This window comes from Camelina sativa, chromosome 8 (assembly GCF_000633955.1).
Source record: "Camelina sativa cultivar DH55 chromosome 8, Cs, whole genome shotgun sequence".
NCBI lineage: Eukaryota > Viridiplantae > Streptophyta > Magnoliopsida > Brassicales > Brassicaceae > Camelina > Camelina sativa.
This window is the reverse complement of record NC_025692.1, coordinates 21,099,725-21,122,857: the sequence shown is the minus strand read 5'-3', so window position 1 is coordinate 21,122,857 and position 23,133 is coordinate 21,099,725. Positions and strand designations below refer to the sequence as shown.

The 23,133-nt window shown below is 35.0% G+C and overlaps 5 protein-coding genes and 1 pseudogene across 8 annotated transcripts in view; 1 reads left to right on the top strand and 5 right to left on the bottom strand.

Moving 5' to 3' along the window:
- On the bottom strand, positions 1 to 715 carry LOC104707746 (uncharacterized N-acetyltransferase p20-like). The gene has a single exon (XM_010424167.2). The coding sequence runs from the start codon at positions 601 to 603 to the stop codon at positions 52 to 54; it is 552 nt and encodes a 183-aa protein (XP_010422469.1). The 5' UTR covers positions 604 to 715; the 3' UTR covers positions 1 to 51.
- LOC104707745 lies at positions 3,612 to 5,094 on the top strand (annotated as a pseudogene).
- On the bottom strand, positions 7,248 to 8,507 carry LOC104707744 (thioredoxin H2-like). The gene is made up of 3 exons (XM_010424166.2): positions 8,281 to 8,507; positions 8,046 to 8,168; positions 7,248 to 7,584 (listed from the first exon to the last, which is right to left on the bottom strand). The coding sequence occupies exons 1-3, from the start codon at positions 8,416 to 8,418 to the stop codon at positions 7,453 to 7,455; spliced, it is 393 nt and encodes a 130-aa protein (XP_010422468.1). The 5' UTR covers positions 8,419 to 8,507; the 3' UTR covers positions 7,248 to 7,452.
- Positions 11,760 to 12,674, bottom strand: LOC104707742 (protein STRUBBELIG-RECEPTOR FAMILY 3-like). The gene is made up of 3 exons (XM_010424164.1): positions 12,635 to 12,674; positions 12,393 to 12,549; positions 11,760 to 12,299 (listed from the first exon to the last, which is right to left on the bottom strand). The coding sequence occupies exons 1-3, from the start codon at positions 12,670 to 12,672 to the stop codon at positions 12,198 to 12,200; spliced, it is 297 nt and encodes a 98-aa protein (XP_010422466.1). The 5' UTR covers positions 12,673 to 12,674; the 3' UTR covers positions 11,760 to 12,197.
- LOC104737423 (protein STRUBBELIG-RECEPTOR FAMILY 3) lies at positions 12,692 to 18,144 on the bottom strand. Of its 4 annotated transcripts, none has more exons than XM_019228603.1 (19): positions 17,872 to 18,142; positions 17,661 to 17,765; positions 17,352 to 17,539; positions 17,111 to 17,240; positions 16,947 to 17,018; positions 16,784 to 16,849; positions 16,618 to 16,689; positions 16,473 to 16,544; positions 16,321 to 16,392; positions 16,178 to 16,243; positions 16,022 to 16,087; positions 15,478 to 15,923; positions 15,129 to 15,397; positions 14,131 to 14,232; positions 13,786 to 14,057; positions 13,572 to 13,710; positions 13,337 to 13,473; positions 13,095 to 13,251; positions 12,692 to 13,001 (listed from the first exon to the last, which is right to left on the bottom strand). In XM_019228603.1, the coding sequence occupies exons 3-19, from the start codon at positions 17,455 to 17,457 to the stop codon at positions 12,900 to 12,902; spliced, it is 2,346 nt and encodes a 781-aa protein (XP_019084148.1). In that variant the 5' UTR covers positions 17,458 to 17,539; positions 17,661 to 17,765; positions 17,872 to 18,142; the 3' UTR covers positions 12,692 to 12,899. The 4 variants fall into 4 exon arrangements, with proteins under 4 accessions (XP_019084148.1, XP_019084149.1, XP_019084150.1 ...); XM_019228604.1 differs by having other exon boundaries at positions 17,903 to 18,142; XM_019228605.1 differs by having other exon boundaries at positions 17,352 to 17,463; positions 17,661 to 18,142.
- Positions 22,070 to 23,133, bottom strand: part of LOC104707741 (jasmonic acid-amido synthetase JAR1) — a gene marked incomplete in the record, with an annotated part of 4,227 nt that continues 3,163 nt past the window's right edge. Inside the window, 2 exon segments of the mRNA XM_019228600.1 lie at positions 22,070 to 22,727; positions 22,829 to 23,129. Coding sequence (XP_019084145.1) covers positions 22,189 to 22,727; positions 22,829 to 23,129 — 840 coding nt within the window.

Genomic DNA, 23,133 nt, shown 5'->3' with positions numbered 1-23,133 from the left:
TAAATAGAATGTGAATCACTTCTATGTTTATTAATTTTTTTGTTGATCCAATTACATCAAAGTATCAGTAGGCAAGAAACTAAACATAACAGTGTCTCTTACACTTCCCTTGATATATAGATACTTCCTCATCACACCTTCTCTAGTAAACCCAACTTTCTCAAGAACCTTTTGAGATCCAACATTGTCCACATCGACAAGTGCCTCAACCCTCTCAATCTCTGGAAATTCTTTAAATATCTCCGTCGTCACTAGCCTCACTGCCTCTGTCGCAAACCCTTTTCCCCAATACTTTCTCGCTAGGACATAACCCATCTCTTTTCTGATGTCATCCACCGCCATGATCAAGATGTAGCCGATAGGACGGTCGTCTTCTAAGCAGATGGCTCGGATCCAAGGGTGTGTCAAGACGCGATCGGTTATGTATTTGATGGCTTCGTCTCTGCTCGTGCAAGGCTCCCAAGTGCAGAAGCGTGCCACTTCAGGGTCTGTTGCCCAAACCATGTAGTCGTCGACGTCGGAGAGAGTCATCGGCCGGAGTGATACTCTTCCCGGAGGCAAAAAGCTCATGCTTGGTTGCGTTTCTTGTAAGTCCATCTCCATATAGGATAGTGATGATTGTTTGAGATATCACATTACTATATCTAAGCGGTGTCTTTTATAGACAGATCGCGATCTTAGAAAACAATTAGGATCCTCCTCCCTATGACCCTATAGCTTTTGACTTTAAAAATAACACTAAAATAGTACCATTTGCTATATAGATTAAAGTTTCAATGTTTTGTTTGTGATTATTTGATTAAATAGTGTTTGAAGATGACATGTCATCGTGTGAGTGGAAAGGTGTCTACATTTGACATTTGACTTTCAACAATTACTTGATTGCCAAACAAAGTATTTGTCGGAACAAACCGTGTTGCTTCCAGCTAGATGCCAAAACTGCAAACAAATCGTGTCTGGTCACATTTTCCAAAAAGAGGATTGAACTGTTTCTCAAGTATTTTAGAGTCTTTAGTTACTGTTAATAATTGTAGCACAATTGTACAAATGGTCGTTGGTACACTGTCCAAGTCAACACAAGAATCAAATTAGGTACTTCAGTTAAACTTAATTTAGTTGGTTAATCAAGTATGTTATGTTTCATTTTGTTTATTTGTACTTTTAAATATTTGAACATAAATTAACTGGTAAAATAAAAAAGGCTTGTACTCTCAAATTATAAATAATCTTGGTATAAAAATAGTAAATAAGGTTACTACGTACAACATGAGAAGAAGGGGAAACAGAGCATCACATACGTTCGTTATCTAAATGTTGTTCATTTCTAAAACTGTCTTTTGCATATAGATGAATTGGTGGTCCAAAACGGATCAAATTGTAAATAATATATCGTGAACTTGGAAAATTTGATGATAGTAACAACATAAGGTGTATAAGAAGTAGAATTATCAGATTCTTAACTTGAGCCCAAAGTTTCTAAAGTTTCAAATGATACAAGACTAGTTCTTATTATTAGATCATTAGGTTTCCTTTTTATAATTAGATCAAAGCTTTGGAATATTTACTTATTCATTAAGGTTTATAATTAGGTCGGTTGAACTAGGGGTCTATAAAAGGACTCCTTATGCTAATGAAAATATCAAGCCCAAAGAATTAACCTTAATCTCTAAAAGAGAATTAGGGTTAAGAGGGAGCTAAGCTTTCAATGGTTTCTTAATTCTCAAGCAAATAGTTGGTTCATAACACGGATAGACTGTTTCTTCTGCGGTGAGTTGGTGGAGACAAGGAACCATTTGTTCTTCACCTGCCCATACACATCATGTATCTGGCATTCTCTTGTCAGTAAGCTCCTTGGTCCCGCCTACACTCTCGACTGGACTCGCCTACTGAATACTCTCACTCACTCTAGCTATGACAAGCTGCATCTATTCACGTTACGATATGCTTTCCAGACTGCGATTTATTACATCTGGAGAGAACGCAACTTTCGACGCCATGGCGACAACCCGAGCTCCTCACATCATCTTCAGAAAATTAATTGACAAAATCATTCGTAACAGATTCATCTCGATTCGCAACCAAGGCGACTACTCTTATGATGGAGGCCTTGCCTTATGGTTTACAACTCAACCACCATAGTGAATGATAGTCTCTTTTTTGGCCGCTTTGTTATGCTCAACATAAAGCTTTGTATTTCTTTCAAACAAAATTCTGTAAACGCAACCAAGGTGACTACTCTTATGATGGAGGCCTTGCCTTATGGTTTACAACTCGACCACCATAGTGAATGATAGTCTCTTTTTTAGCCGCTCTGCTATGCTCAACATAAAGCTTTGTATTTCTTTCAAACAAAATTCTGTAAAGAGTCCACACTTGATGTAAAACAGTTTTTTTTGTTTGAATTAATTTTATATTTAATTCATTAAAAAAAACTATAATCAATTTTTTCCTACGATGAAACAACAAACTGATAAATGATGGTTTTAGATGGGAAGGGTCTACAACTGGAATTGATTGAAGAAGGGAAGAAGGAAATGTTGAGAATTTCTTTTTGGATTTATGAACCAGTAGTTAATTAGGTCAAAAGCACAAATAAATTTAGTTAATTGGGCTCAAACAACAATATAATACATGTGTCACGTAGGTAACATGCCAAATATCATCTTCATAGTAAAAATTGAGAAAAAACTTCTCATATTATATAAGATATGATTATCATTTATTTAACTAAAATTATCATTTTGTTTTTGTTATTTTTACTCAATGAATGATATTTAATTTTATTGTCAGTGTCTACTCAACAACCCAAACCCATGGTTCTTACAAAGTCAAAGTCAACGTTTCTGTTTCTCTTTTGGTCGCTCCCTCCCAAATTTAGATATACTAAATATGGTGTTTCTTTGTAGATTATTTATTCCTAAAAGGATTTGTAAATTAACTCAAATTGCATTTAAAATATACAATTCAATTTATATTAATATTTAAGATTACTATATCGTCTTTTGTTTTCCGGTTTTTATTAGTATTGTTGTTCCGTTAAAGTAAATATGTTTTTAGCAAAAATTATGGAAGTCCACTTCGAATAAAAAAAATATATAAATGCAAACATGTATGAGAGAATTTTCGTTTTATATCTAGTTATTATAGATATCCTTTTTGTTTTGGATATAATAAAATTTGGCAATTCATTTTCTGCAAACAATAAGTTTGAATTTTTAAAATAAATTCTGGTCGAAAAGTACATTTTAATATAACCTAAAACGGTATTTAATCATTATTAGTGTCATACAAAGAAAATATATGATATATATGTAATCAATTAGTCAAAATCTTTTGGTTATGATGACCTATTCTTGCTCTAAATTTTAACAATCATAATAAATTTTTTTTTTTGGGTAAGAATCATAATAATTTAGAAATGAATGAAAATCTACTACATATAATTAATCAAAATATTGAAAAATGATTTTTCTTAGTCACAATAGAAATAATGACAACTATAACTATTATGAAGATAGCTTGGCAAATGTATCAAAGAAGACTGTGTATAAAAGGACTCATAATCAAGACTTAAGAAGAACAACAGACAAGCACAATAGAAACATAGCAAAGAGACATATCCCTTCTCTCTCTCTCTCTCCTCAAACACACCCTCTTGTCTCTATGGAGTCGCAACTCACAAACGCAGTTGCTGAATCCTTGCCGCAGCCACATGAGTTGGAGAATTTGACCAGCTTCGAAGGTAATGAAGATAACAACACCGAAGCCAAGGGATCAACCGATCCGGCGGACGAGCCTTTGGATATCGAATTGTTGGAGAAGAACTTAAATTACAAGTTCAAAAACAAGAATTTGTTGCTGCAAGCGTTCACAGACGCTACTTACGTTGATGAGGAGTGCGATTCGTACGAACTCCTAGAGCTTTTAGGAGATTCGGTCCTAGATACGGCCATAATCTTTGAGTTTATTAAACGCTACCCTAAACAATCACCTGGTGTTTTGACCAAGCTCCGAGCGGTCAACGTAGACAGCGAGAAATTGGCTCGGGTCGCTGTCAAACACGAACTCTATCGCTACCTCCGTCATAAGAAACCCTTGTTTCTGGAGCAGGTCATTTATCTTCTTTTAAATTCCTAGTAATTAACAGTGTTTAATCTACTAAATTCCCATTTATTATCGTCGATCATGTCTTATTGCAATCTGGTTGATTAAATGATTTAACAAAACAAAAACAAAAAATGAATTTTTCTTTTTGTCAACTTTGTGTTTTTTTCCCGCTAAATTCTCTATTTCAATTTTATTTGATACACCTTGCCTTATATTAACATTTTCGTAAATAAAAACATTTTTATTGGCTGTGTGTTATGTGTGAACTATATTAATGAGATGTACATATATAACTAATTATATATGCAGATAGTGGAATTTGTGGAAGCAAAAAAATAACATCCATTACATTCGCATGGTCTTTTGAAAGTACCTAAATCTCTAGCAAACATAGTCGAGTCTACCATTGGAGCTCTCTTCATGGACTGCGAGTGCATCCAAACCGTCTGGAAGGTAACTTAAAGTATATTTCACAATAAACCATTTATTTCACAATAAAATAAATGGTTTTATACGTTATAAAATATATTTCACAATAAGTTATAAAATATCTATAGCTAGCTACTAGATTTAGGTCATCGATTGATCTATGGTATATATATATATATATATATATATATATTTTGGTGTTGAAAAAACTAAATATATAGGTGATAAAACCATTTATGGAGCCAATAATACTTTTAGAAAATTTCAAGAACCATCCAATGACAGAACTCAATGAGATGTGCCAGAAGAGGAACTTGAAACTGACGGCCAAAGACACCTGGGAAATTAATGGAAAATATTGTTTTCTTATTGAGGACAAGTTGGTCGGATGTGGGCTATGTCCAGAAAAAAAAGAAACTGCTCGTAATCGCGCTGCACAAAATGCTGTCGAGAATTTCTCTAAGTTTTTCGAAGACCTTTAAAAAAATTCTCGACAGGATGTTGTGAGGATTTGCATCAAAAATTTAATTTCTAGATGTGACATTATATTGTCTTCGTATTTGAATCAACTTAAATTAAGTACTCCTTTCATTTTTCTTATGAATGAACCTAGCAATGACGAAATTAAATGGTATAAGCACACCAAACTATACTATTTCATCAAGACTCTAAGAAGAGATTGTTTATTTTTAATGAAGTCTCGAAAGCAACATAACTCATATATATATATAAGGGATTTTTGAGTCATGAGGGCAAGATTAAATTTTTGCTATTCTGAGTTGAGACTGTTGATTTCTCCCAATAACATGTTTTTCTACATTAACATAAATTAATATGTGAATATTAAATATTAATATATTCATTCAAAAGAGTACCAAATGATTAATTTTTTAGAGGCTCATTTACACATATAGCATTCTACAGAGCACGCCCCAAATTTTTGAAGATACTCTTTTACCATTCTTTATTATTACTTCTTCATTATTAACACTCTTTGTTGGTTTCCTAAATACTCTTATATTTCGAGTAAGTTTTGGAGTTTGGGAAATACACAATATTTCCTTCGTTTTTGTGTGTAGGATTTACAACAATTAGTGTGGGCATTTGGTGTTAGTTATAGTTTTAGATTTAATTATGAAATATTTAGGTTGCAGGTGTTTTGGTTTTATGTAACTACTATATATAGGTTTTGTATTGTAAGTTTGTAACTATAGGTTTCGTTTAAGATTAAGGTGCTATATATGGATCATGGAAAGCAGAATGGTACTAATAGGAGCCAGAAGCAAAAGTCAAAATCTTTCTCCTCTTTCTCGTCTACATTCAGAACGTGAAGCTCTCTCTAAGTCATATTTAATTAGCACCATGTTATATGTGATCAATTTTCCTGCATTTGACACCGACTAGTGATGACACCGTTGAGGAGTCTATCAAAGAAACTAAGGAGGATCTACAAAATATACATTTAAGAATATTTACAATATATCTCTTATGTATTATTTACATTTATATTTATCTTAGAATGGGAAACTCAGCCTTATCATATTTTTACCATTATGTATTAATACTCATCCTATGCTAATAAATAAACTAAGCCTTTCTAAATTATTTCACGGTATTAGAGCAGAAAGCTCTTGTGACCTAATTTCGTTTCTTTACTACTGTTGTCGTTGCTTTGCTTCAGCAACCGCTGCCTTCGTTCTAAAATCATTAAACTAGCTACCGCCGCTGTAATAGCCGGTGTTGCTTCCGCTATTTTCTATTAAACCTAACGGCCATTGACGTCGTTTTCCGTGAAAACCACCGCCGCTGCCACTTTAATTACTTCTACTTTTGCCGCCGCTTCACAAGCCGTTGCATATCTATCCTCTACTGTTTCTACAAGCCATCATTGCTCCACAAGCAGTTGTAGCTTCGGCACCAACTAATTATTACTTCAGCCTCCACCATTGCACAAACGGTCGTTACTTTATGTTGTCGTTTCATCAAACGTCGACAACTACCAAAAACAAAACTAAAGCGAATAAAACAATGTGACATACATACCTATCGTAGGACATTCTACCCATCAAGAGCTCTAACAAAACAACACCAAAACTGTATACATCACTCTGCCATGTATAGATTCCAGAGTCGAATTCTGGAGCTCCATATCCGTAAGCGGCTAGCAGTTGTCCTGATAATTTTGAGCAAGTTCCTGATAATTTGTTCCCATTTATTCTGGAACTTGAGCAAGTTCCTTCTAAAATTTCACAATCAAACAATCTTAGAACACTTGCAAATGAAACTCAGGCATACAAATTCTAGCAGATTATAAAGGAGGAGTAAACTATTTTAAGATTACCGAAGTTACATCTCCAACAGGACCAGGGTCATGATGAAGTTCTTGACTGACATTCACAGGTGGAACTGGAGCAAGTTCCTGCCAAAACAGAACAAGGAAAGAAAGAATATCATCATTAGATCTCAGAGTCAGTATCCTTAATGTATGTATGTTCATAAATGCAAAAGCTCCAGGGTGTATACGCATACGCAACGTTGAGCGGTGTAGCTTTGCTTTTAGGAAGGAATCACATCACGTCGGGATGGTGTCATTTTGGTTTTACAACTTGATATCATTCGTTACACTTTTAGTGGAATGGTCATTGAATAAAGGGTAAGCTTGAAGACCTTGAACAAAAATGAATTGTCAGATACTTTCATGGCTGAAATCATGGATCTTTCGGAGTTTGCATCATAAACCATACTAAAGAAGAAGAGAGAGTCTAAGCAAATCAACAGACCATCTTAATCAATCGCGGCATCACACAGAAAGTCTTACATTAGCGGAAAGTATAGAACAACTCCCTCCCACAACATACCATTTATTATTGAGTTTACAAATAATGGGGTTATAGGCGAAGGTGTTAACAATGGTCACTATGCCCTGAGTTTGCTAACTTTCCTCTCAAGTTCTTCCTTTTTGGCTCCAATGATCCTTTCAATCTCTTTACCCCTTTTCACCAGCACAAAGGTTGGCATTGCCGTCACATTAAACTCTTTAGCCACATCCTGGAAACATTAAGTCATTGCAGTAAGTTTAAACAATTCAAATAAACCACCATAAGCAGAAAAGGCTGAACCTAACTTCAACAAAACTCTCATTTTATAACAGAATCCTAGTGATTTGCAGTTTAACCGTTCCAAAATCTATCTTCAACTCATGAAACGGTAAACTATTGGATCAATCAGAGTAATGAGGGATACAAATCTAAATCTTTATCTCATTACAAAAACAACAAAATGTAGAAATAGAAGAAGGTGGTTACGTTAAACTCTGAGATTAGATTGATCTGCAGTTATAGTAACTCATAAAGCTATCCAATGTCTTTCCACAAAATTGCTTTAATATCACAACACTCAATGTACGGCATACTTGAGACAAACAAAAGTTGAAACTTGAAACTTTTGATAGTTTGCAGATTAGCATAACAAACCAAAGATGAAGACTTTTGATAGAGAGAGATACTTACGGGAAGTTCATCGACGTCTAACTTGACGAAATCAACATCAGTAAACTTCTCAGCCATGGCATGAATCGTAGGCTCAATCATTCTGCATGGTCCACACCACGAAGCCGAGAAATCAACCACCAGCTTATTAATTAATTTCACCCCCATCAATTCACAGAGAACCAAAATCTCAATCAAAATCCCAAATTGATTGTATTACACATAAAAACTGAATCGAATCGAGTCAGAGACATACCAGTTTGTTCGATTCTTTGATCTCGTTGTAATGAAGTTGCCACCGAGCTGAAGAGCTAAACTTGATGAGGCGACTTGGCTCAGATTCAGTCCCTGCATCTTCTCCACTTCCAAACACAGATGATAGAAATCCTCCCATTCTCGTCTCTCGTCTCTCGTCTCTCGTCTCTTTCTCTGATTTGCGCTTAAGAACGACGCTCCCTTCTTAGAGGATCGTGTCGTTTTACATTTAAACAGTGTGTCGTTTACTTAATAAACTATCTTGGTCAACTATGATTAAAGGTGGATAATAACAAACCGGACCAAACTAAATTGGAGAACCAAATCAGGCCAAACCGAAATGGTAATACCAAAAATTGATATAAATTTCCGATTATTTATCATGTTTAATACCAAAGCCGAATTCAAATTCAACCTGATTTTAATATTTACCGAACCAATAACAATTAATCCCCTCTATAGTATTATGGAAGTACACAACTTCTTTTTAGTATACTATATAATAGTTATAGATTATAAAGTTAGGGGAGGTATTGGTTTAGGATTTAGAAAGAATTTTAATGACTTTAAAAGTTAGGTAAAATATGTTGTTATTCAATCAAGACTTTTAAAAACTCTTTAAAAATTTGTTGTTATTGGTTGTGGATTTGTAAAAAGTTATCTAAAATCTTAATAAATCTAGTGTTATTGGATTAAGAGTTTTATAAAGTCATTAAAAGTTTTATGTTATTCAAGTAAAACAAAAGAATCTTGGATTGTTAATGAATTCAAATTTTATGTTATTGGTTTAGGATTTTATATCATTTCCTTCGTAACAAAAGTCATGAAAACTCTTTCATCAAATAGAAAGATTTTACAAGATTAGAAAAAACAAATCATCAAGATTTTAAAAAACTTCCTAAACAATCTCTTAGAATCCTTCATTTTTAACTTTCAATTTTCTATGATTCTAACAATCAGCAAGAACATAAAGTCATTAAAATTCTTTCTAAATCCTAAACAAATACCTCCCCCTTATATTATTATTTGATTCATTAGTTGGTTATAAAATATGTTATATGGATTATAACCATTAGTTATACCTAGATTTATAATATTCTTAAAAATGGTATTCCAAAAGATAAAAGAAAATCTCCGAAAAGTATATTTACATAAAGCAAAAAAATCTCATAAATTAATCACTTTTAATTGTGATTTCCGATTATGCAAACAAAATAAAATCTTATCTAACACCTATCCAAACTTTTAATATAAATCATTGACATCTCCGTTCACCGGAATACACCGTATTCATACCAAAAATAAAAAAAAAAACATTATTTGTATAGTCTAAATTTACAGTAAAAAGAAAGTATATCAATAAAATTAATACATTAATATTTAAATATACTATTTATATAGTCTGGATTTACGGGTTCACTTGATTATTGTAATCGAGATTTACCGGTTCTCTTGATTATTTTAGATGTATTATTAATAATAACAATGAATCTTGAACACAAACCATAATATCTACAGAAATTTTACCTTAATCATTCACACTATTATTAACCAATTAATTCGAAAAAATAATACCTCTTTAAAGAATAATATATATAAACAAATTTAACAATATAAACAAACTTTTTACAAAATCTTCCGAATGAACAAGTGTAAGCGATATATGAGTTTAAATGTAATGGATTATATGATAAATTGAGTTATGATCTTTATAACGGACGACGGCTTAAATGTGAAATGTTAAGATTATATGATAAGATTGTTTAAAAATTATTTAATAATATGAAAAACCATTTTAATATACAAAAAAATATAGGAGTCTGGAGACATCCATCAACTATAAATATTGGGGCTGATGCACGCAGAAGGACATCAAGTAATCTGGAGCACGAGTCTGGAGACGATCTGATTCTAGCCATAAGTATTAATAGTCATATCAAGAGTAGACAATTTTGTAATTAGCTGACCGGCTTATAACGGAATATATTGTAAACTTGCCCATCTTTGGCTATCTTAATAAAAATCTTTTGTTTCCCTTTCTTTAATTATTATTCTCGATCAAGTAGTATCACTCGTTCAACAATTGGCGCCCACCATGGAGAAAAAACAAGAGTAGCTTTTAAAAAGAAATCCAACTTCGAAGAATACCTGAAAGAGAAATCACTGGAAGTGACGGTTACGTAGCGGATACACCAGATCGTGTTCAGCAAGTCCAAGTGGAGCCCTCGCAAATACCGACGACCAGGGCCCCGGCAACACCGAATGGATCGATCGGCGAAGGAACAAGCGTCCTGGGCATAGGAGTGATGATGAGGAGCATCCTCGAAAAGATGGAAGCTCAGGACAGAAAGACTCGAGGAGCTTTTTACCACCCTCTCATCAAAATTAGTTTTTCATATATATTTATTTCTCTGTTTTTATGGAAAGCAAAACCATATATGAATAATTTTAAAACAAATGGAAACTCAAAACTTAAAAGTGATAATCACTACTTTCATAGTCCTTTCAAGTAAATTAAACATATATATCACCTCAAAATCAAATCATAATGAAAGACATAACCTTGGAGGAAAGTAAGATGAAAATATTTGATGAAGTTCATATTTTTGTTGGTTTGACAAAAAAAAATGAGTTTGAATTAATTTTAAAGAAAAGATAAAGAAGAATCTAAAGATCATGATCGTGAACATTTTGTCGTACAACATTCACATGTTTTAGAAATTTTAGGAGAAAACACACATAAATAAGTTTGTTGAGAAATAAAAGGATAAGTTTGTACAAACTTTTCATTTTCATGAATCTTAGATCAAATTATTTAGGTTTCAGTTTTTATGATCCGAATATTGATTTTAATGTAAGCAAATTAAATCAAGTTGAAATTTTAATGGAGTTTATTAAAATTTATATTTGTAGTTATATGGACACAACATAGTAAACACAATTTAATTCTATGAAGTACTTTCTGTTATACAATACACAGTAAAAATATTTTGTTTTCATTTTTAGTTACGTTTACAATACTAACTAACCAAAATCCAGATGGAAAAAAAAAATCATTAAAACAAATTGAAATTAAAAAACTTCTGTTTTGCAACCTTTTCCTTTCTGATCAAACTAAAATCGTTTTCGTATTCTGCCTCAATTTTGAGGCTGGACGAGAGAACTGAGTGTAGTAGGTTTGGAACATTTTCCATTTGGTTAAGCTGATTAGCCGCAGGTCTCATAATTTGCTGATATATATATTCTCTTATCATATTCAGAACTCCAACAATAACATTGGCTTGAGGAATTAGCTATATGGAGACAAAAAACTGTAAATATCTCTCTTAGTTACGATAATATATATGAGTTTTACATAGTATCTCTTAGTACTTATCCTCCTAGATCTTCTTAGATTCTATTTAATCATGTAACTAACAATGACAATTCCGTTTTGTATAATTGGTTTCGTCCAGTTTGGTTTGATTTATTGGACCTCAGTTGATTAGTAAAGTATATGTTCCAGGTAAAAATACACATAGTCACTCACATACATACTAAAAAGAATACAATACAGAGTAAGATCTATGAGCTTCTAAGTAAAACAAGTTCAAAGAATCAGAGTAACACACACCATTTTACAGTAGAGGTCTATTACTAACACAGATGATTCAAGATTCACAAAAAGAAACTCCCCGCGAATTGAATAATCGCTGATTGGAAGCAAGCACATTGATCCTTTTGCTTGAGACAATTCACATGAAATAAGCCTCTTCTTGGCTGTAGAATCAGCTTATAAGCATCCCCTGAGGCCTTTGACTCTTTTTTTATGTGTCTGGTTTAGTTCCCTATGTTGTTGTTGTTTCTGGAAAACTGAACATCTCTTGTTTCCACGAATTCACAGAGATGATCCGATAACAAATGCTTCTTTACAAATCCCTAGTCAGCACTAGGTTCGCCTGAACCATGGCGCTCTCTTCTGATCATATCTAGTAGATCTTGAACAACTTCAGACATCAATGGTCTGAATTCTGGTTCAGACTAGAAAAGAAGAGAAGAAAAAAACTTTTTTGGTCAAGCAAACACAATCACAAGCATCTCATTACATTTTCTAATTGTCAGTATGTGCTTTACCTGAACACACCGGGAAATTATATCAGCAAAGTGTGACAATGACTTTGCAGGGTATTGTCCATTAAGAGATGGATCAACCATTTTGCCCAATGCATCAATATCGTGAAGCTGAGGGATTGCCCACCTCACTAAGAACTGCTCTCCTCTACTTCGGTCCCTATAATTGACTCATTGATATTAATACACACTTAGCCCGAACCAAAAAAAAACACTAAGCAAGTAAAACAATGTGACATACATACCTATCGTAGGACATTCTACCCGTCAAGAGCTCTAACATAACAACACNAAGCAAGCACATTGATCCTTTTGCTTGAGACAATTCACATGAAATAAGCCTCTTCTTGGCTGTAGAATCAGCTTATAAGCATCCCCTGAGGCCTTTGACTCTTTTTTTATGTGTCTGGTTTAGTTCCCTATGTTGTTGTTGTTTCTGGAAAACTGAACATCTCTTGTTTCCACGAATTCACAGAGATGATCCGATAACAAATGCTTCTTTACAAATCCCTAGTCAGCACTAGGTTCGCCTGAACCATGGCGCTCTCTTCTGATCATATCTAGTAGATCTTGAACAACTTCAGACATCAATGGTCTGAATTCTGGTTCAGACTAGAAAAGAAGAGAAGAAAAAAACTTTTTTGGTCAAGCAAACACAATCACAAGCATCTCATTACATTTTCTAATTGTCAGTATGTGCTTTACCTGAACACACCGGGAAATTATATCAGCAAAGTGTGACAATGACTTTGCAGGGTATTGTCCATTAAGAGATGGATCAACCATTTTGCCCAATGCATCAATATCGTGAAGCTGAGGGATTGCCCACCTCACTAAGAACTGCTCTCCTCTACTTCGGTCCCTATAATTGACTCATTGATATTAATACACACTTAGCCCGAACCAAAAAAAAACACTAAGCAAGTAAAACAATGTGACATACATACCTATCGTAGGACATTCTACCCGTCAAGAGCTCTAACATAACAACACCAAAACTGTATACATCACTCTGCCATGTATAGATTCCAGAGTCGAACTCTGGAGCTCCATATCCGTAAGCAGCTAGCAGTTGTCCTGATAACTGATTATGATTATAAAATATAGTTTAGTTTTTTCTCTATTAGCAACTGTCTGTAAATCTGTGAGTAAAGCAAAGCTTACTGGGTTTTAGAACTTTACCTGACTCACAGAGCCTGATGATATTAGTGGGGCCAAACCACAATCTGAGACCAGAACACTCAGGTCATCGTCTAGTAGAACATTGGCTGACTTGAAGTTTCTGTGTATGATACGTGGTTCACACACCTCATGCAAGTACCTTAAAAACATTTAAAAAAAATGTCAGAAATCGGTAAAAATACAATTCCATTTTGAAATACACCAAGAAACTTACTCAAGGGCCCTAGCAGCTCCAAGTGCCATACTGACACGGGTATTCCAAGAAAGTTTCTTCTTGAACTCATCGTCTGAATGCAACCCGTCTTGTAACGTACCGTTACTGCAATATTCGTAGACCAATAGTCTTTGGTCGTGCTCAGCACAGTAACCCACAAGTTCAACAATATTGGCGTGGCGAATCCTATCTATATTGTTCACTAGTTCGATAAATTCGTGATCCTGTTGTTGTTCAGAAGCCCTCTTGTCCAACTTCTTGACAGCAAACAACTGTAAAAGACAAAAGATTCAGAACCAAAGCAGAGTTTCTAAGCCTGAAGTGTTTGAATTGTGTGCATTATACCTTTCCATTAGGAAGTCGAGCCCTGTAAACACTCCCAAGCATGCCCGAGCCAAGGAGATTTTCCTGTGAGAAGCTTTCTGTGTATTGTTGAAGAGATGCAATGGAGTAGTGCTTCACAGAAGTTAAGGGTAACCGTTTAGGGGAAGGTTTCTTAACGGGTCTTTCAGGTGATATAATTGGCATAACGGTGACCTTCTCAGCCAAAGGAGGAGGTGGTGGTGGTGGTGGAGGTGGCGGAGGAGGAGGCATCAACATTGAAAAGTCAATATCTTGACTTTCTTGTCTTGATATAGGCACAGGTCTCCGCAACCTCTCAAGGTCATGTAAAACCTTTGGTTCCTCTCCAGCTTTCTTGAAGGGATCCCTTTGAACTGTTCATAAATAAGCACAATACCAGCATTACTTAACAAAGGACAGTAGGAACCAATAGACAAACTTGCAAAGTTCAATCTTACCTTTTTCAGATCGAACAGGTGGCGGCAGGACCGGAGGTCCATTTTCTAGAGCATTCTCTCTGCTTCCTCTATCAGCACCAACTTGATGCGGTTTGAAGACTCTGTTAGCATGTTCTCTTCGTCTTGCACATTTTGGCAACAACAAGAGTATTGCCAAAACCAGAATTATGAAGACGAGGACGCCAGCGAATGCAATAAGAATTATCCTTTTAGTATGTGAAGAGTTCTTTCCCTTGGAATTCTCAGAGCTTGATCCTTCTGAATCAGAAGGTCCATCAGCAACTTTCCCTCGGTTCCTCTCATTTGGAGGAGGTGGAACTCCAGAAAATGGTCGTGTTGGAGCTGGTTTTGTTGGAGATAGAGACGGAGACAATGCTGGTGCAGTCGTGGTGGAATTAGCCGTGGTGGAATTAACCGTGGAGGAATTGAATGGGTTCCCTTCATGTCTGCATCACCAAATTTAAGCATACACAAGAGCAACTTTGTAAAAAAAACATGCAATGGCCCCAAAGGATTAGTAAAGAGAAAATAATAGAGCACTTNAGAGTAGTGCTTCACAGAAGTTAAGGGTAACCGTTTAGGGGAAGGCTTCTTAACGGGTCTTTCAGGTGATATAATTGGCATAACGGTGACCTTCTCAGCCAAAGGAGGAGGTGGTGGTGGTGGAGGAGGTGGCGGAGGAGGAGGCATCAACATTGAAAAGTCAATATCTTGACTTTCTTGTCTTGATATAGGCGCAGGTCTCCGCAACCTCTCAAGGTCATGTAAAACCTTTGGTTCTTCTCCAGCTTTCTTGAAGGGATCCCTTTGAACTGTTCATAAGCACAATACCAGCATTACTTAACAAAGGAAAGTAGGAACCAATAGACAAATTTACAAAGTTCAACACTACCTTTTTCAGATCGAACAGGTGGTGGCAGGACCGGAGGCCCGTTTTCTAGAGCATTCTCTCTGCCTCCTCTATCAGCACCAACTTGATGCGGTTTGAAGACTCTGTTAGCATGTTCTCTTCGTCTTGCACATTTTGGCAACAGTAAGAGTATTGCCAAAACCAGAATTATGAAGACGAGGACGCCAGCGAATGCAATAAGAATTATCTTTTTAGTATGTGAAGAGTTCTTTCCCTTGGAATTCTCAGAGCTTGATCCTTCTGAATCAGAAGGTCCATCAGCAACTTTCCCTCTATTCCTCTCATTTGGAGGAGGTGGAACTCCAGAAAATGGTCGTGTTGGAGCTGGTTTTGTTGGAGATAGAGACGGAGACAATGCTGGTGCAGTCGTGGTGGAATTAGCCGTGGTGGAATTAACCGTGGAGGAATTGAATGGGTTCCCTTCATGTCTGCATCACCAAATTTAAGCATACACAAGAGCAACTTTGTAAAAAAAACATGCAATGGCCCCAAAGGATTAGTAAAGAGAAAATAATAGAGCACTTACAGGAACTTGGGAATGCTTAGCAATTTGTCTGGTATGGGTCCAGAGAAGAGGTTATTTTCTATGTTTCTGTTTCAAGAAGACAACAAAAAGTAAGACTTTTGAAAATTCAGCACTGTTTAAGTAAGTACTTGTACATTGTGAAAGAAAGAAACATACAAGTCTTGAAGAGGAAGGCCTTGAAGAACGTCAAGAGCTCCTGAGAACTGATTGTTCTGAACACGTCTGCAAAACTCAGACTATCAGCTTGGTGAACAAAAAAAAAAAAGAATCAACATTTGTTTTTGTAATGCAAAACTTACAATGTTGTAAGAGTTGATAAATTCTCCATTGAAGGAGGCAATGTGCCGCTTAGATTGTTGGATGATATATCACTGCACAAAGATATCATATCACAAAAAAATCTATAGAAACAGTAACTATTCACCAAAGTACAAACAAGACGAAAGCATACAGATTAATCAGTCCGACAAGGTTTTGAAACACGTCCGGTAGCTCTCCTGAGAGAAGGTTATCGTTCAAAGACCTGAAGACAAATGGTGATTGTCATCAGCACAAAGCGATTGAGAAAAAAGAATTTAGGAGTAATCTGAACTTACATGTCATTAAGAAAACTCAATGTTCCTAGAGATTCCGGAATGCTTCCGGTGAACTGATTAGCTGAAAGAAAACTGCCAAAAGGTAAAGACCATTATCATACAAACTATTCAAAGCAACAAAACCTATTAATAGAGTGAATATACAATGTTAAGGGAGTATACATACAAATGCTGCAATGTAACCGGCAAATTAGTAGGTATGTTTCCTCCAATGAGATTGTTGCTAAAATCTCTGGAGATAAGCAAAGTACATAGACAAAAAAAGGGTTACAAGAAATATCAAAAATTGTGTAGTCAAAATATTCACATTTTGTGTCTAAAATGCTTACATTCCCCTGATAGAAGTGAACTTAGCTAAGTTGTCACCAAGCTCTCCTTGCAAATTTGCAGCATTCACAGTTCTGTAACCAATCCAACCATTCAAAATAGAATTAAAAGAAAGACTCAATGATAGAATAAGAGTTGTGTTTATCTGTGAAAGATCCTCCCTTACATGCTAATTATGTCTGAAACATTGCAGATAACGCCTTGCCAAGCTTCACCACAAGGGTCTCCACCAGAAGCAATCCAACCAGGAAGAACAGGTGCGCCAAGCGCAGCGAATAATCCGTTAATTGCAGCAACTGATTCAATCACAACAATGCCTGATTAATTCTGATAAAAACTGAAAAAAATCCTCAACCAATATGCACAGATCTAGAAGCAGGTAAGTAAGAAAAAAAAAGTGGATTTACCATCATCAGGGTTAGTAGCAGCAAAGGAGATGGAAGGAATCCAGATCAGTAAAGTCAATAGCAGAGGAAGAAGAAGGCAGCAGATAGATCTCTTAGAAGCAGCCATTGTTCTCTCAAGTTCAAGAAGAGTGGAGTAAAAAAGTGTCAAAACCAAAACACATTAATCGAACAAGACGATGTCTACGAATCTGTAAACAATCCAGCCAAACAAACAAAAAATAAAGTATCATGAAAGCGACAAGATCCATAAGTAAAACAAGTAACAATCTTTGAGAAGATGAAAGGGTTAAAAAAAAAAGAGAAACTTACTGGAAAAGTAGAGGAATCGTCATCAACGATCTTAATGGTTGGTGAATTAAACGAAACAAAAGGGTAAGACTTGGCCTTTTTTGAACTCCCTAAAAAAACCCAATCCTGAAAAAAAAAGATGCAAACTTTACTTTTGTTTGTTTGTTATGTGGGTGAGAATGAGATTTAAGACGCAACGTAAGAGCTAAGGTTCAATGAACACTTTCAATACTTTGACACTTGAGAGAGAGAGAATATCCTACTTCTCTCTATTAAGCTCGACACTCGAGGAGAAACAAAAAAAAAAAAAAGAAAAACCCAGAAACTGAAAAAAGGAAACTTTATATTCTAATTTCAGACGAGACCAGAACTAAGAAGAAGAAGAAAGGGAACTGGAGAAAGTTGAGAAATTGAAATTTGGGTTTAACTGAAACAACTAGGAAAGTGTGTGTTCATGAAAATTGTTTTTAAATTTTAATTTAGAAACCAAAGTTTTGACTGATACTATTGCTTCAGATCATTACGAAAAGTCCATTTTAATTAATTTTTTTTTTAATGATTAAACTTAGTTAGTACTTAGTAGTAGTATTAATTAATCAATGATTTTTATTAACTTCATGATGTGTACAACTGTATTCCTCTATTATGTTTTCTATAGAGGACAAGTTGCGTCAAGATTCTTCTAATCCGATTCCGACCAAGAGAGAGACTTTGGGTTTCAAAAGTTGTCAATTTTTTTATTTAAGGAAAAAATAACGAGATTATATAATTGGATGTTAGTTAATGTTATACTGGTCGATGTGTCTCGGTTTGGTTAGTAATCTGTATAACCGGGTCTAATCACCGGTTAAGATAAACATGTTGAAACGGTGAAAAGACCGTTGAAAAAAGTACTAGTATAAAAGGGCAACGGTAAAAGACAAAAGTAGCCGCAAGAGGGGAAAAAAGTTAAATAAAAAGTTGGAATTGGATTCCCATTGCTGGCGACTGTCACGTGTTTCTTTACTGTCACTCACTTCCACGTCAGCCTCTCATCCACTCTTAAAATACTAGTTATTTTGGTTCTCGTTAAGTAATCTGACTATTTCAAAATTAGAAGGTTAATTTTTTTTATATATAATAAAAATCACTTATCAGAGTAAAACAGTCTCATCCATCGGATTTAATGTTTTTTTTTTTCAAACTTTTTTAGTCTTAACCATTTGAAAGTGACAATCTTACCTCAAAGTTATTAGCTTGACTATATATGATTATCTTCTTAATTTATGTAAACTATAGGATATTATGAATCCATTTAAAAATTTTGTTGTTTCATTTTTATCAAATAAAGAGAGGCTAGTTCTTGTTGTGTCATTCCATTCAACATATTCGTCTCAAAAAAGTATTGTGCATATTTGGGTTGAATCTGTTTTTTTTTTCTGGTATTTTAGGGTTTATTGGAGTTATGGTTGAATAAGTGATAACATTTGAATCTTTGGTCCCCCGTATGGCATTGTATTTGTAAATAATCTTGATTTTTATTAAAGATTGGAGGCTAATACTTCTATCATTTAATGCAAACATATTCGTCTCAACAGTTTAATATTGTACAGTATTCTATTTTAACATAGAATATATTTTATGTTTTTCTTTTTTTATGTAGTTTGGTTTGAATTTGTTTGTTGATAATAATTTAATCTTCGGTTTCGCATATGGCATTGTAGTAATCTTGAAATACAAGTCATTATGTGTGTTTAATTGTTGTTTTTTTCCTTTTTGAATCTTTTTAAATTACAATCATTAATTTCGTTTATATTGATATCCCCACATGGAGGAGATGAGTTGGATCATGATGGACCAACCAACAAATCCTCTGATATTTTTATTTTTGCTTGGTTGATTATGGACCTTTGGAATGTGATATGTGGATCTCTTCTTTAAAGTAAAACAATTTCCAGTCTTGGAGGTTTGCTGGAAAAAAAATATATACAAATCTGGAAATATAGAAATATGTAATTCCAGATACAACGATAAATGATAAATGTGTTTGTATTTTTATTTATTTCATTTCTTTAAATGGGCCGATCTTGGTAACTAACAACAAACCTAATGATAATTAAAGAACTCACTTACACCATGGATGATTGGTTCATCATTAAAAATAATTTAACCAAATTAAAGAAAAACGAGATATGAATGATAGATGGATGTCTCTGACTCCTCTGGTACAAACTATGATTGCTCCTACTTGCTTTCAGTATAATAAATAGAAAGAGATACAATTAACTATGTCAAAACTACATATGTAATTTATACAAGGAAAAAGCTAAATATGTATTGTAATGCATGCGTCGTTCCAGAACCATAAATATATTTGTTTAGTTGGGAACGAATGTAAAAGCAAGAAAAATGTGTGCCCCATAGTCTTGGGCGTTCGGGTATTCGGTTCGGTTCTGGATATATCCATTCGGTTTTGGGTATTTTGAACATAGGAGTTTAGGATCCATTCGGTTAATTTACTATTTCGGTTCGGATTTGGTTCGGTATCGGTTATTTTCGGTTCGGTTCAAAATATCCACAATAATATAACTTTTTCTAAAGTTGTTAAATTTGAATAAAAATGTGATAAAATTTTCTGGATATTTTGGTTATTTGAAATATTTTAATATTTTGGTCTAAATTTATATGATATCGGTTCAGTTCTCGTTTTAGTTTTTTAGTTTAAACGTTATTCCCTTATTAATCTACAAATGCATTGACATGTTAAAATATCTTGGTGGTGTAGTGGTTGCAACATTCCTTAATTGTTGAGAGATCTCTAGTTCAAGTCTCGGAAGCAACAGTTTTAACTTTTAACATGAATTTAATTTTATTGTGGTATAATTTTATTGTGGTATATTCGGATAACCGAATGGATATCGGTTAGTAACCGATATCCATGGATACTTTTTTTTTTTTTTTTGAATTAAATGTTAAATTTATTGAAACTCAAAAGACTGTGTTAAATTTGCTATGGACATGCTTTAGAAGTTTGCGTGGAGGTAAAGTAAAACAGGAATAACATAGAGGGGAAGTAGATGATTGTAGAGGCTGCTCATTATGGTCTCGTAGCAAACCAGAGGGTCAACCCATCATCAAAAGAATAGTCCCCCTGATTACGGATTGCAATGAGTCTGTTTCTGACATTCTTATCAATAAGCTTAATAAGCTGAGCCGGTGGTGTAGGATTCGCACCATGCCGTCGCTGGTTGCGCTCCCGCCAGATGTGGTAAATGGCAGATTGAAAGCAGTACCGTATGGTAAAAAGATGAGCTCGAGTATAGCCAGAGGTGTTAAGTAGAGACTGAATGTGAGTCCAATCTGTAGTGAAGTTCGAGCCAAGTAACTTGGCCATTAGCGAAGACCAGATCTCTGCTGTGCGGTTATCCATAGATACTTCAAACATTATCCATTCGGTTATTTCCCTTTAACCGAATCCGAACCCGAACCGAAATTTTGATTCGGTTTCGGTTCGGTTAAACTGCCCATGACTAGTGCCCCACTTGGTTTACTTAAGCAGTAGTAGTAACACTTATGTATCACTACCTCTCCTCCATTCAACATCTAATAAATGTTTTTCTTTTACCTTGTTGTATTCTATTGATTCAATTTAGCCCCCACTTGTGTCTCTCTCAATCTTACCTTTTAATGCGTGTTTGTTTTTGTGACATCTAATAGATGTTTTTATTTATTTTGTCTATATCAAAATTAGACCACTTTCTTTTGCCATACTCCATATACTGTATACTGCTACTGCAGAACTACTATTTGTTACACAACTTTATGCCACACTATTTTTTGGTTCACCATTAGCAGTAGAACAATGCAAAGAAAAAAAAAATCTAGAGGTGAACATGGTTTGGTCTGCGAAATCAATGCAAATTTTATGATTGGATAAATGAAGTTGTGAATGACATTAAAAAAAAAAAAAAATTGTGAATGACATGCATGCACTGTTGTAATGATCTTGAAACCTAACAACACATTCTGGTTCATATTTTGCAATTTTTTTCAGTATTACTTTAATTCCTGACACTATCTATATTAACGTTTATCATCTCTCAAAAATTCTCTTATTATAACTTAAAAAAATGATCAAAATATCTACGTGATTTCATAAGGAAAAAAAGGAGAAAAAAATTCTAAATGCTTCTAAAAGATAATGATGAAGAATCAATGGCCACGGCCGAAGTATGCCGGCGATGGATTGCCAAACCTCCTATGAGCCTAATAAGAGATGTTAATGACGAAATTTCTACGTGATTTCACAACTTAGAGTTTAATCTCCTAACTTAAGAACCTATTTATTTACATAAATAAAAGATTAATTCTTGTTATTTTTCACAAATTTTGCCTCCTTTTCTCCCATATGCAATTCTACAGCTAATATAGAAATGATTTAATTTTTGAAATTACTAAATTTAGTTACTTTATTCTTCATTTGTAAATGGTCAAATCTGCGTACATTAACACAGCCGCCACAGATTCAGAAAGATAAAAACACCAAAACTAAATTTAGAAATCAGGTTTTCTAGTTATAAGCCGAACTGCGAAATCTCTTGATAGTAGAATCATCAAGTATGTTAAGCATAACCGAATTGGTCGTACACCTAGGAGTCTTAAACTGGTTCAAGCCACCGCATTTCCCAACGCACCGTTCCGCCACTTTCCCAAACGTGCCTCGTTCCACAACTCGTAGCTCGAGCGGTCCGATCGAGTTCATGCGCCTCGACACAACGTAACCATAGTCCACAAAAGCAGTATCCATCTCTCTGCAGCATTCTTCAAGAGCCTTATCTTCTGCTTCTCCTCTGATTTCCCAGTAGATGACGTAGTGACCGGGACGAGCAATAACGTCTGCCTGGCTTGTAAAGTCAACAACTTCTGCTCGTGTGGTTCGACTCAGAAGCTGAGACGCCTTATCAACCACTCTCTGAAGATCCTTCTCTGTGTTCTTATCAATGTTGATGGTTAAGATGAGTTTTCTTCTGTATATGAAACTTAGCTTCGGTGTGCCTTTGTGAAAACCGGTTACTTCAACAACGTCTCCTAATCTGTACCTATAGAGACCTGAACAGAGGAAAAAGCAGAGGACGCGATGAAACAGAGGAAGCAAAGCTCGTTGATTATACCAATAGACTATGGAAACTGCAGTGGAGGTTTACATTTACCTGTGAAGGTGGTAAGAACAAGTTCGTACTCCTGTCCGAGTTTGACTTGTGAAAGTGGAACAGGTTTCTCTTCGACAAAGTCACCGTCACTGCCTATGTCTGATTCATTCTGGCGCCTGTAAAGTGGTATAAACTCGAAGTAACTAAAAGTTGGAATCACGGCAAAGGTCACATCTTCTGGGGGAAGATGAGGATCAACGTTCACACCGATCCAGCTCTCGGTTGACCCATAATCTGCGCTCACCAGAGGCAAACTGCCAGCGTAATGCCTCAGTTTTTTCAGGTACGGCAGCATGGAACCCGTC

Coding starts and splice junctions, on each gene's coding strand:
- LOC104707744 (XM_010424166.2), bottom strand. CDS start 8,418: ATGGGAGGATTTCTATCATCTGTGTTTGGAAGTGGAGAAGATGCAGGG. Junction 8,169..8,280: donor TCAAAGAATCGAACAAACTG/GTATGTCTCTGA, acceptor TTAATTAATAAG/CTGGTGGTTGATTTCTCGGC. Junction 7,585..8,045: donor TAGACGTCGATGAACTTCCC/GTAAGTATCTCT, acceptor TAATGTTTCCAG/GATGTGGCTAAAGAGTTTAA.
- LOC104737423 (XM_010424165.2), bottom strand. CDS start 17,457: ATGGCTGCTTCTAAGAGATCTATCTGCTGCCTTCTTCTTCCTCTGCTA. Junction 16,850..16,946: donor TTCACTTCTATCAGGGGAAT/GTAAGCATTTTA, acceptor GCTTATCTCCAG/AGATTTTAGCAACAATCTCA. Junction 16,244..16,320: donor TTATCAACTCTTACAACATT/GTAAGTTTTGCA, acceptor TGAGTTTTGCAG/ACGTGTTCAGAACAATCAGT.
- LOC104707742 (XM_010424164.1), bottom strand. CDS start 12,672: ATGTTAGAGCTCTTGACGGGTAGAATGTCCTACGATAG. Junction 12,550..12,634: donor GGTAGAATGTCCTACGATAG/GTATGTATGTCA, acceptor AGTCAATTATAG/GGACCGAAGTAGAGGAGAGC. Junction 12,300..12,392: donor TAATTTCCCGGTGTGTTCAG/GTAAAGCACATA, acceptor CTTCTTTTCTAG/TCTGAACCAGAATTCAGACC.
- LOC104707746 (XM_010424167.2), bottom strand. CDS start 603: ATGGAGATGGACTTACAAGAAACGCAACCAAGCATGAGCTTTTTGCCT.